General features: G+C 52.0%; 1 protein-coding gene across 3 annotated transcripts in view; it reads left to right on the forward strand.

Moving 5' to 3' along the window:
- The window catches only part of AACS (acetoacetyl-CoA synthetase), an 80,447-nt gene that overhangs the window by 20,785 nt on the left and 47,478 nt on the right, over positions 1 to 12,184 (forward strand). For all 3 annotated transcript variants that reach the window (XM_025402126.1, XM_025402128.1, XM_025402127.1), the window contains exons 4-5: positions 3,619 to 3,732; positions 7,551 to 7,648. In XM_025402126.1, the coding sequence (XP_025257911.1) occupies positions 3,619 to 3,732; positions 7,551 to 7,648 (212 nt within the window). The remainder of the gene's footprint in view (positions 1 to 3,618; positions 3,733 to 7,550; positions 7,649 to 12,184) is intronic.

The following is a 12,184-nucleotide window of genomic DNA, read 5'->3' on the forward strand; positions in this document are numbered from 1 at the left end:
CTTCTAAAAAATTATTCTACTGAGCAATAAAGTGATTTTTTTTTTTTTTTTGAGACAGAGTCTTACTCTGTTGCTGAGGCTGGAGTGCAGTGGCACTGTGTTGGCTCACTGCAACCTCCGTCTCCTGGGTTCAAGCAATTCTCCTGCTTCAGCCTCCTAAGTAGCTGGGATTACAGGCACCCACTACCACGCCCAGCTAATTTTTATATTTTTAGTAGAGACGGGGTTTTATCATGTTGGCCAGGCTGGTCTTGAACTCCTGACCTCAGGTGATTCCCCCGCCTCAGCCTCCCAAAGTGCTGGGATTACAGGCGTGAGCTACTGTGCCCGGCCTAGAAGTAAATTATTGATGCATGCAATAACTTAAGTGAATTTTAGTGACATTGCACCAAATGAAAAATGCCAGTCTTAGAAGGTCACCTTGTGGCTGGGTGTGGTGGCTCACACCTATAATCCCAGCACATTGGGAGTTCAGGTGGGTGGATCATCTGAGGTCAGGAGTTTAAGATAAGCCTGACCAACATGGTGAAAGCCCATCTCTATTAAAAATACAAAAATTAGGTGCAGGTGCCTGTAATCCCAGCTACCTGGGAAGCTGAGGCAGGAGAATTACTTGAACCTGGGAGGCAGAGGTTGCAGTGAGCCGAGATCACACCATTGCATGCCAGCCTGGGCAACAGAGCGAGACTCTGTCTCAAAAAAAAAAAAAAAAAAAAAGGGAAAACCTTTCTTTTTTTTTTTTTTTTTTTTTTGAGATGGAGTCTCGCTCTGTTGCCCAGGCTGGAGTGCAGTGGCACCATCTCGGCTCACTGCAAGCTCCGCCTCCTGGGTTCACGCCATTCTCCTGCCTCAGCATCCCGGTTACCTGGGACTACAGGTGCCCACCACCAAGCCCGGCTAATTTTTTGTATTTTTTAGTAGAGACGGGGTTTCACTGTGTTAGCCAGGATGGTCTCGATCTCCTGACCTCGTGATCCACCCACCTCGGCCTTCCAGAGTGCTGGGATTACAGGCGTGAGCCACCGCGCCCGGCCCACGGAAATGTTACATGTATTTCATGTAACATTTCTCTCTCCCTTCCTTCCCTCCTTTCCTTCCTTCCTTTCCTTTCTTTCTTTTTGATAGGGTCTCACTCTGTTTCTCAGGCTGGAGTGCAGTGGTATGAACATAGATCACTGCAGCCTTAAAACTTCTGGGCTCAAGTGATCCTCCCATCTCAACCTCCCAAGTAGCTAGGGCTTCAGGTGTACACCACCACGCCTGGCTAGTTTTAATTTTTTTGTTTTTTCCAAGACAGGGTCTTACTCTGTCACCCAGGCTGGAGTGCAGTGGTATGATCTCAGCACATGGCAGCCTCAACCTCCTGAGCTCAGGTGGTCCTCCCACTTCAGTACCCCGAGTAGCTAGGACTACAGGTGCGCAGCACCATGCTCGGCTAATATTTTAAAAATTTTTTTGTAGAGACGAGGTTTTACTATGTTGCCCAGGCTGGTCTCGAACTCCTGAACTCAAGCAACCTGCCCACCTTGGCTTCCCAAAGTGCTGGTATTACAGGCATTCGCCACCCTGCCTAGCCTTAGTTTTAACATTTTTTGTAGAGTCTGTCTTACCCAGGCTGGTCTTGAACTCCTAACCTCACGTGATCTTCCTGCCTTAACCTTTCAGAGAGCAGGGATGATAGACATGAGCCCCTTCTGTCAGCCTATATAACATTCTTGAAATGGTAGAATTATAGAGCTAGAGAATATGTAAGTGATTGCCCGGGGTGAGGGTGGTGTAGGGGTCAGGGATGACTATACAGAGGCAACAGGAGGGAAGGGCTTGGGGTGGTGGAAATGTCCTATGTCTCAATTGTGGTGGTTGCAGGAAATTCTGTAAGGTGACAAAGAACCTCGCACATGCATTTTGCATCCATGTCTATTTCCTGGAACCACACACATGCACATTGCATCCACATCTGTTTTGTGAAACCACACACATGCACATTGTATCAACATCTATTTCGTGAAACCACACACATGCACATTGCATCCACATCTATTTCGTGGAACCACGCACGTGTACGCTGCATCCACATCTATTTTGTGGAACCATGCACATGTATATTGCATCCACGTCTGTTTCCTGGAAACACACATGCACATTGCATCCACATGTGTTTTGTGAAACCACACACATGCATGTTACATCCATGTCTGTTTCCTGGAACCACACACATGCACGTTACATCCACGTCTATTTTGTGGAACCACACACATGCACGTTGCATCCACATCTGTTTTGTGGAACCACACACATACACATTGTATCCACGTCTGTTTTGTGGAACCACATACATGCACATTGTATCCACATCTGTTTCGTGGAACCACACACATACACATTGTATCCACGTCTGTTTTGTGGAACCACACAGATGCACATTGTATCCACATCTGTTTCGTGGAACCACACACATACACATTGTATCCACGTCTGTTTTGTGGAACCACACAGATGCACATTGTATCCACGTCTGTTTTGTGGAACCACACACATACACATTGTATGCACATCTGTTTCGTGGAACCACATGCATGCACGTTACATCCATGTCTATTTTGTGGAACCACATACATGCACGTTGCATCCACGTCTGTTTCGTGGAACCACATGCATACACATTGTATCCACATCTGTTTCGTGGAACCACACGCATGCACGTTACATCCACGTCTATTTTGTGGAACCACATACATGCACGTTGCATCCACGTCTGTTTTGTGGAACCACACACATACACATTGTATCCACGTCTGTTTCGTGGAACCACACACATGCACGTTACATCCACGTCTATTTTGTGGAACCACATACATGCACGTTGCATCCACGTCTGTTTCGTGGAACCACACGCATGTTGCATTCATTTCTGTTTCCTGTCTTTGCTGTTGTACTCTAACTGTGGAGGATATAACCACTGGGGAAGCTGGGTGAGGGTTCATGGGACCTCTCTGTACTTTCTTTGAAACTTCGTGTGAATCTGTAATTATTTTAAAAAAAACCCTACAATTATAATCAAAAGATTCTTCAGTTAATAAAAGCATTCCCAGTAGAAAATCTTATTTATTTATTTATTTAGAGACAGGTTCTTGCACTGTCACCCAGGCTGGAGGTCAGTGGTGTGATCATGGCTCACGTGATCCTTCACTTCAGCCTCCTGAGTAGCTGGGACTACAGACGCGTGCCACCATGCCTGGCTCATTTTTACATTTTCGGTAGAGATGGAGTTCTCACTCTGTTGTCAGGGCTGGTCTTGAACTCCCCGGCTCAGGCAATCCTCCCACCTCAGCCTCCCAAAGTGCTGGGATCATAGGCATGAGCCCCTGCACCCAGCCCAATAGAGAATCTTTGTGCAGCGCATGGTGTTAGTGTATTTACTCGGCTGGCTCTCACACAGCCTTTCTTCTGCATGAAGTTAAGTTGACCTGTATCTTGCTTGTGTTCCCTGCGTCTGTTTTCCCTGGGTGTGGATTAATAACCTGCATTGAAACAGGTGGGATTTTTCATTCAGTGTCTGGCTTGCAACTTTTCTTTTTGCAGTGGTCTGTATACAGTTTACTCTTTTTCTCTTCCCAGGGGAAGGCAAAGACGAAATTGTGAAGGTGACTTTTGAAGAACTGAGGCAAGAAGTGGCTTTGTTTGCAGCAGCAATGAGGAAAATGGGTGTGAAGAAAGGAGATCGGGTCGTTGGTAAGTATTTTGGGTGCTGGTGATGGTTTGAGGGAGGAGACCAAGCTAGAATGGGTGGTGTGAAGGTCAAGACAACTTTTGAGTGAGGTGGAGTCATGTCATATTACATGGAACCTCGTGGGACTTGGACTCTAAATGCAAGGCAAAAAAAGAGATGAAGGAAAATTGCTGAAAGAATATGCTGCTCTGCGAAGTCAGGAATTTGCTTTGCTTTGTTCCCTGCTTTGTCCCAGAGCCTGAAACAATTCCAGGAACATCAAGGGAGTGCGTTCAATATGGGTTTGCTGGAGGAATGAAGGTGCATTTAGGAGTTAGCCCTGCAGTGGGGCAGGGCAGGAAAGGGCAGTCTGGGCAGCAGAAATGGCCTGTGAAAGGCCTGGAGGCAGTGAGCAGGAGGCGTCTACACGAGCTCTGTGGGGTGGAACATGGAGGGCAGGAGGTGGGGCAGGTGCCCAGGTCTGATCCCAAAGGCCTCGTCCACCTTCTTCTGCTCTGCCTAGAGTTTCCTGAGGTGCTGGTCCGTTCTGACTGCCCTTCCTGCCTTGAGCCATAAAGCAGGGGAAGTAGGACTGAAAAGCAGGCCCCATTTGGGGATTGTTCTAGAAGGAGCAGGGGCTGGAATCTGTAGACCTTGAGGTGTGGCTTGTCCTCCTGCTCTGGGCCGGGGCCCTCCTTTTTTCCCTGGGATAGCAACTGAGGATTTCCCACTAAGAACTAATTAGGTATTTTTCTTTTCTTTTTTTTTTTTTTTCTGAGATGGAGTCTCGCTCTGTCGCCCAGGCTGGAGTGCAGTGGCGTGATCTTGGCTCACTGCAACCTCCGCCTCCTGGGTTCATGCCATTCTCCTGCCTCAGCCTCCCGAGTAGCTGGGAGCCACCGCGCCCGGCCATCTGTACACTTTTAAGGTCTTGCAAAGGAATGCAAAATGTTCTAACTCCAGTTTTTTTTTTTTTTTCCTTCCAATTCTCATTTTAAAAAATCTTCTTTTGGGCCGGGCGCGGTGGCTCAAGCCTGTAATCCCAGCACTTTGGGAGGCCGAGACGGGCGGATCACAAGGTCAGGAGATCGAGACCATCCTGCCTAACACGGTGAAACCCCATCTCTACTAAAAAAAATACAAAAAAACTAGCCAGGCGAGGTGGCGGGCGCCTGTGGTCCCAGCTACTCGGGAGGCTGAGGCAGGAGAATGGCGTAAACCTGGGAGGCGGGGCTTGCAGTGAGCTGAGATCTGGCCACTGCACTCCAGCCTGGGCAACAGAGCAAGACTCCGTCTCAAAAAAAAAAAAAAAAATCTTTTGAAGCAAACATTTCTGAGTGAAGGAGAGACAGAACAGGTTATATTGGGGACAGTCAGGGTTCCTCTGGGCTGTGCTTTCTTTGAGGAGACACCTGGCCCCGACGCCCTGGACTCTTCAGAGTTGAGCTGATCCCTTGTGCCCCAGCCGTTTCGTGGGTCTCAGTTGGATACTAGTTTGACCTGATCACAGTTACTAGGATTTGGGACTTTGAGTTTCCCAGAAAACACTAGAAAATGATTCTGTGGATTAAATGGGGTTGGATGCTTTAGAGTCTTGGAAAGATGGAGTTAAAGCTGTGCCTAGCTCCGTTTTCCTTTGTCTGTGAAGTGGTCCCCAGGGTTGGTGTCTGATGTGCCATGGGAGAAGGGCCAGCTCCTCCTCAGTTGTCAGTCACACGGAGTCAGCTGGTTAAGCAGCCTCCCCTGGGCACCGAGTCCTGCCCTGCCCCTGGGGGTGACAGTGTTGAGATGCTTCAGTTTACACTCACAGCCAAGTCTCATCTTTGTGGCAAACTCAGTAAACGCCATCCATCTGCCGGATGTGCGTGGAACCCCATGGTGGTGTGACCCCTGCCCCTTGGATGCTTATGGCCCAGCAGGGGATACCAGTGGGTATTTCTGTTTGTGTGAATCTGGACAAACAGAAATACCCACTGTAGAGGGGAGAAGGGGGGACAAAGGGAGCCAGCCGACCAGGGACCCCTGGGGGCGCACCTGGGCAGCTGCACTTCGCTCTGATGAGGCCTTGGCCATGGCCCTTTGTCTCGCGACTGCCTTCTGCCTGACTATACAGGTCCTTTCCTCTGGATTGTGTAGGGTGATCTGGTTAATTGATCATCGTTTCTGTGGCCATGAGGATTCCCTGCCTCTGTTGTCATGAAAGCCGACCAGCTAGGAGGTGGAGGGCCTGAGGACCTCTGCTCTCTATGGGCTTGAATATGGCTCTTGCTTGTGTTCTTCATTCCCTCTCCTCTCTATCCATCCAACCAACGATCCACCAGTCCACCTGTCTGTGCAGCCATCCATCAACCCATCCATCTGCCCATGCATCTGTCCATCCTTCTCTCCACCTACCCATCCATCCATCATCCATCCATCTATCCATCCATTCATCTATCCTCCACCTATCATCTACCCATTCATCCATCTGTCTCCCATTTGTCATCCCTCCTCCATCATTTATCTAACCATCCATCTATCCATCCATCTATCCGTCTATACATTCTTCTCTCCGTCTACCCATTTACCCATTATCCATCTATCCATCCATATATCTATCCTCCACTCATCGTCTATCCATTCATCTACCCATCCTCCATTCATCATCCCTCATACATCATCCAACTATCCATCCATCCGTCTATACGTTCTTCTCTCCACCTACCCATCCATCCATCATCCATCCACTCATCTCTCCACCCATTATCTACCCATTCATCCATCCATCTTCCATTTATCATCCATCACTTATCCATCCATCCAACTATCCATCCGTCCATCCATCCAACTGTCCATACATTCTTCTCTCTACCTACCCATTCACCTATCATCCATCTCTCCATCCACTCATCTATCCTCCACCCATTATCTACCCATTCATCCATTCATCTTCCATTCATCATCCCTCATACATCATCCATCCAACTATCCATCTATCCAACTGTCTATACATTCTTCTCTCTACCTACCCATTCACCCATCATCCATCTGTCCATCCATTTATCTGTTCTCCATCTGTCATCCGTCCATTCATTCATCCATCCATCCTCCATTCATCATCCATCATCCATCCATCCATCCATCCTTTCTTCTTTCCATCCATCCATTCATCTGTCCATCCATCTATCTGCCAGCCAGCAAATATCTGAGGACCCTTGATGTGCAGGGCATGGTAAAAGGCATTTGGTAAAGCAAAGAACAAGACACGCAAAGTCCCAGCCCTCATGTGAGAACCAGATACTAAACAGCCAGTTACACAGGTGATTATTCATTTGCAGTTATGCTAAGTTTGGTGAAGGAGAAATACAGTGTGCTTCGAAGTTTACTAGTTGGGGGACCTGAGTTCACCAGGTTGAGGGCAAGACGGCCTTGGAGAAGGCTGGTCTGAGGAAGTTTCATTTGAGTGAAGAGCTGCAGGGTGAGCGCACACTGAGTGGAGACTGCTGGTGTTCAGCAGATCAGACAGCTGTGCAAAGGCCCTGAGGCAGGAGGCGATTAGGACAACTGAGGAGTCGGAAGAAGGCTGCTGTGACCAGATCCCAGGGAGAGAGGGGGAGCAGAGGGAGGAGAGGCTGCAGGGTCACTGTCATCAGAGCATGGAGAATGGATTGCAGGGGGATAGTGGGGAGTGGACAGGCTGGCAGCAGGCGATTTAGCTGGGTGGGGGATGGTGGTCAGGATCCTCAGGCAGTTCAAGGCCAGCCCCCTGTCCACTCTGACCCTGGCTCTCAGAGGAACCTTTTGGATGTCTGCTGCCTCCCATACCCTGAACCCAAGGCTTCTTCCTGTGTTTTCTCCACAGGTTATTTACCCAACAGTGAGCACGCTGTTGAGGCGATGCTGGCTGCTGCAAGCATTGGCGCCATCTGGAGCTCCACGTCCCCAGACTTCGGTGTGAATGTGAGTCAGGGTCTGTGGCAGAGGGGGCACCCCTTGCCCTGTGAGCTTCCTGGGTAGCGGCTGTAGGGGCTGAATTCCCAGGGGAGCCAGATAGCAGTGTGAGCCTGGCAGGAGGAGGAGGCGTTGCAGCGGCCTCTGTGGGGAAAGAAGCCAGAAAGACTTGTGTCTCGGTCTTCCTTTCAAGCAGTCCTGACGTGCCCTGCCCTGGCCCCCGCCCCCCGCCGTGCTCATGGAAGACCTGGGCAGGTGGCATATGCAGCAGCCAGTGTTGTTAAGGTCTAGTGAGGTCTAGCCCTGTCTTCCTCACCTGGGACTTACTGACCACGTGAGGTTTGCTAAGTCTGTGTCCTCTGAGGACAGTTTTTAAGATTTTTGTTCTCAAAGTCTTACTTGCAGAAGTTCCCCGGGACCTCCTTGTGTTGGTTTCTGCTGTTTCCAGCCCATTCCTCTGGACCTGTGCTTGTGCTGTGTGGGTGTGCACTCTGGGAGAGCGGCCTCTCTGTCCCCAAACCGCCCCAGCGTGTGTCCAGCTGCCCAGAGTGGCCCAGGCAGGGCCGGAAGCATGTGCTGATCCCCTGTGGCCCCCCGGCCTCTAAATCCCTCCACGGGGCAAATGAAGTAGCCGCAGAGTGGGTCTTCCTGGGGCCCCCACTCCCCAGCCAGGGCCCTCTCCTGGCTGCAGAGCCTTGGACGTCAGGGACCTTCAGGAGCCATGAGACCCCGTTACAGGACATGCAGCGTCCGGGTCCCTGATCGCTCCTCCTGGTGCCAGCTGCTCCTGTTCTGGGCCAGGCCCTGTGCTGTGCATCAGTCAGCAGCACCAGCCGCAAGTGTGGCTGCTGGCCCTTTAGAGCCCAGTGCGTGGAGTTGGTGTCTGTGCTTGTCCACAGGGGAGGCTTTTGGGTGTGAGCTTAGAAATCATGTCCACTTACAGGCTTGCTTTTTCGGTAAGATTTTGGAGGAGGAGTCTCCTTTCTCCCCACCATGGAAGGAGAGATCAGACACAGGCCTGGAAGAGTGAGACTGGCCGGCCATGCGTCAGGCTGCAGCACCAGCCGGGCTGAGAATGGAGCCCTGCTGGGTTCAGGGAGGGCGTGGCCACCTTGTAGATCCAGACTTTGGCTGGATGGCGTGCCCTGCCTTCTGGAACTTTCTGTGTTCTTTCCCAGGCCATCCCCAGGTCAGCAGGGACTGACCTGAGACAGAAACTCAACCTGTGGCCTTTCTTGTCCCCAGGGCCCTCTGTGGGGGCTGCCTGGGCTGCTGGGGCCAGTGGTGTCCTTGTGGGAGGGTCTGGAGCGGTGGGGTTCCTGGACACTCAGACCCCTCAGCCGACCTTGAGCCAGGCTGTCCAGGGCAGAGGGAAGGGCCCCAGGGCAAGATGACAGATGGCCGGGTGTGCTCAAGGCCGGGCAGGCTGGCTGCCCCTGCTCCACGTAGCTTCCTTGATCAGTGTCCTTGGGCAAGCGCCCTGGTGTCCCCAGAGGGCGAACGGCAGCAATGTTAATGCAAGTGCGGGAAGCCCGTGCAGATGGTAGGGGCCACGTTTGTGTGGAGCTGGGGACAGGGTGTGACCCTCCAGGCCAGCCCAGTAAGTGTTAGCTACTGTTAGCTAGTTGGGAGATGGGTGTGTTTTTAGTTCAATTATGACTGACGTTTTGTAAATGGGTTGTAAGAGGCTAGGAGAGCCGTATGTGGCAGGGGAGTGATCATGGCCTCCCAGGGCTGGAGTGTAGCCCCCTCTGCCTGGAGAGGTGATATCAGAGCTCCTGGAATGGTGCCTTTGGTGGTGTGTCTGAGGCCAGGGCGCGGAGGGAGGGAGAGCCTCTGACTCTGCATGGCTGCAGTGGCAGGGCTGGACCCCAGCCTGTCTCATGGCCTCATCCAGCCTTGCTGGGTCATTGTCCTGTGCATGTCACTCCCTGCAGACTCCAGTCCAGCAGGATCTGCCCATCCTGGCAGGACCCAGGAGAGATGCATGGCTCTGTAGCAAACGTGGTCTCTGGGACACTGCTTCCTGGCTGGGGTTGGTCCAGGGTTTTCTGGAATCACAGCCTCCCCGAGCCGCCTCTGGAGTGGGAAGTGCTGGCCGAGCTGCTGGGCGCACTAGATGGCAGCATGGCTCTGCTCGCCCCATGGCTCCCGCAGCTTCTGGGAAGAGAATAGTCCCAGGCGTCGTGGCTATGTCTCAGGTTAGAAAACAGGGCCACCCGCCCTCCTGCTGAGATGCTTCTCTCTGTCCCTCATTTTGCTAGTGTCCAAGGTATAGACTCCATCCTGCCGGAGATGGGGGTGTGTGTGACTCGCGTTACTCGCACTCGAACCGAGATCCAGCCGGTTGGCAGGGAGTCTGCGGCATTTGGCGACTTCATGGCAGGCATTATTGGGCAGCACTCCTGGCCGCATGCACCCAGCGTGGGAGGCCCTTTGTGGATGCCATGTGGCACAGCGCTTGGTCCCACAGACACCTGGACACCCGCTGTCGGAGCTGAGTAAGGACCTGGCACAGGTCGATCGTGCCAAAGCCTCTGCTCACTCTCTGTTTACTATCCTTGTTCAGGGGCTAAAACTAACAGGAACGAATTCCTGGAGTTGCTGACGAGGTGGGGCTGGAACTGAGCCGAGGCTGGTGGGTTCTGGGCTCGTGGACAGTTCCCTGCATCGGTTTACTTAAAAAGGAGGTCCCATTTTTAATTTCCAGCATCACCATGTTAAACTTCAGACGGTGCCCCATTTTCAGTAAGGGGCGCTCTTCGAAAACTACAATGAAACGTGAATGTCTTCCCTTTGGAATCATGTTTTCTCTTGCTTTGAAATTATGTTTCTTTGAATCTCAGAGAATATTGTAAAGGGAAATTGCCACTCTCCTACAAATCCTGCGTTGACTTCTGGTCTCTGTTGCTGGAGTCGCACCGTTGGACTCGTGGGTTCATGCGCCTGTCCGCTGAGAGCTCCTCGGCTGGCTGTGGTCTGCTGCAGAGCCACAGACCGCAGTGGGCTGTCCAGGGAGTGCTGGGGCATCATCTTTCCTCGATGACATTGGGGGAACGCATTTCTGGCCTCCGTCACTCCCTGTGCTTTATTTCCACCCATTCCGGGCTCTCTCCCACCACTGCCCACCTCCCTCTGCCCGCTCTCTGCTGGCTGCCTGGGCATCTCAGTTTGCCTTACTAATGCTTTTGGGCTCAGAGGGCATCGCCAGGTTGGAGAAGTGCTCTGCTCTCAGCATTCCCAACCTTTCCCGCCCCAGCAAGATCTCTAGGTCCTGAGTCTTCTGATGGCTTTGGGTTTTTTGTTTCACTGTTTACCTTTGAGCCTTTGCCATTTTCAGAGATGTCAGGGAAGGCCACCCTCTGATCCCCGCACACCAGAGAGCCCAGCCTGTAGCCTGCAGGCCTTGTCCTCCTGAAGTGCCATCAGGTGGCCGTGTGTGTGTGTGTGTGTGTGTGTGTGTGTGTAAATAGGACAGCCATTCTCGCTCGCTCTGGGTGGCTGTCAGCGTGATTCAACACCGGCTGTTGGTTTCAATGCTTGATTGGTTGCTAAGCACCGTATTCGGGTCAGACACATGTTCATAGGTGTGTTTATTTTGTTGCAACATGAAAGCCATCCTCCAGCAGCTCTCCTGGGCCAGGACAGGCTGACAGCTGGTTTTGGATGCTCAAGATCTTGACCCCTGCTGGTCCAGCCAGGAAAACTTCAGCTGTGTCAGAGGACACAGCCTCAGGGAGGCTGTGATTCCTGAGTCATTTCACGGGGCTGGGGGCCAGACCTCTGATTCGGAAACACTTGTCTTTGTAGCCTGATCACTGTCACTGTGCCTGGGGTCCTGTGGCATTTGAGCCCCAGATCACTGGCAGGCTCAGTCCTTTCACCCTGAGATCCTGGTTGCCCTGTACTGGGCTAGTTCTCTGAGATCCCAGCTTCCTTGTGGAAATTTTCTGCTGCCCTCTGGGGCTCTCCCAGGCTGGCTCCCTCTGTTTCTTTCCTGGCCTCGGGCTTCCTGGCTGGTCTTCCTCTGGGCCCCACTCCACCTGCTCCTGGGTGTTGATCTCTGTGTCCTCTCTTCAGAACAGCCTCTTCTCCCTCCCGCCTACCCTGTGCGACCTGCTTATTCTTTTTTTTTTTTTTTGAGACGGAGTCTTGCTCTTTCGCCCGGGCTGGAGTGCAGTGGCGCGATCTCGGCTCACTGCAAGCTCTGCCTCCCGGATCCACGCCATTCTCCTGCCTCAGCTTCCGGAGCAGCTGGGACTACAGGCGCCCGCCACCAGGCCCGGCTAATTTTTTGTATTTTTAGTAGAGATGGGGTTTCACTGTGTTAGCTAGGATGGTCTAGATCTCCTGACCTCGTGATCCACCTGCCCGTCCTCCCCAAGTGCTGGGATTACCGGCGTGAGCCACCGCGCCCGGCCTTATTGCCCCTCTCCTAAGGCTGTGAAGGGCAGTGAGTGCCTCTAATGAGCTCAAACTGGGGCCTGGCACATAGTAAGCATTCAGTAAATGCTCAATATGTTTTACTGGCAATCATTTATTCCC

Source organism: Theropithecus gelada, chromosome 11, assembly GCF_003255815.1.
Source record: "Theropithecus gelada isolate Dixy chromosome 11, Tgel_1.0, whole genome shotgun sequence".
In the NCBI taxonomy this organism is placed as follows: Eukaryota; Metazoa; Chordata; class Mammalia; order Primates; family Cercopithecidae; genus Theropithecus; species Theropithecus gelada.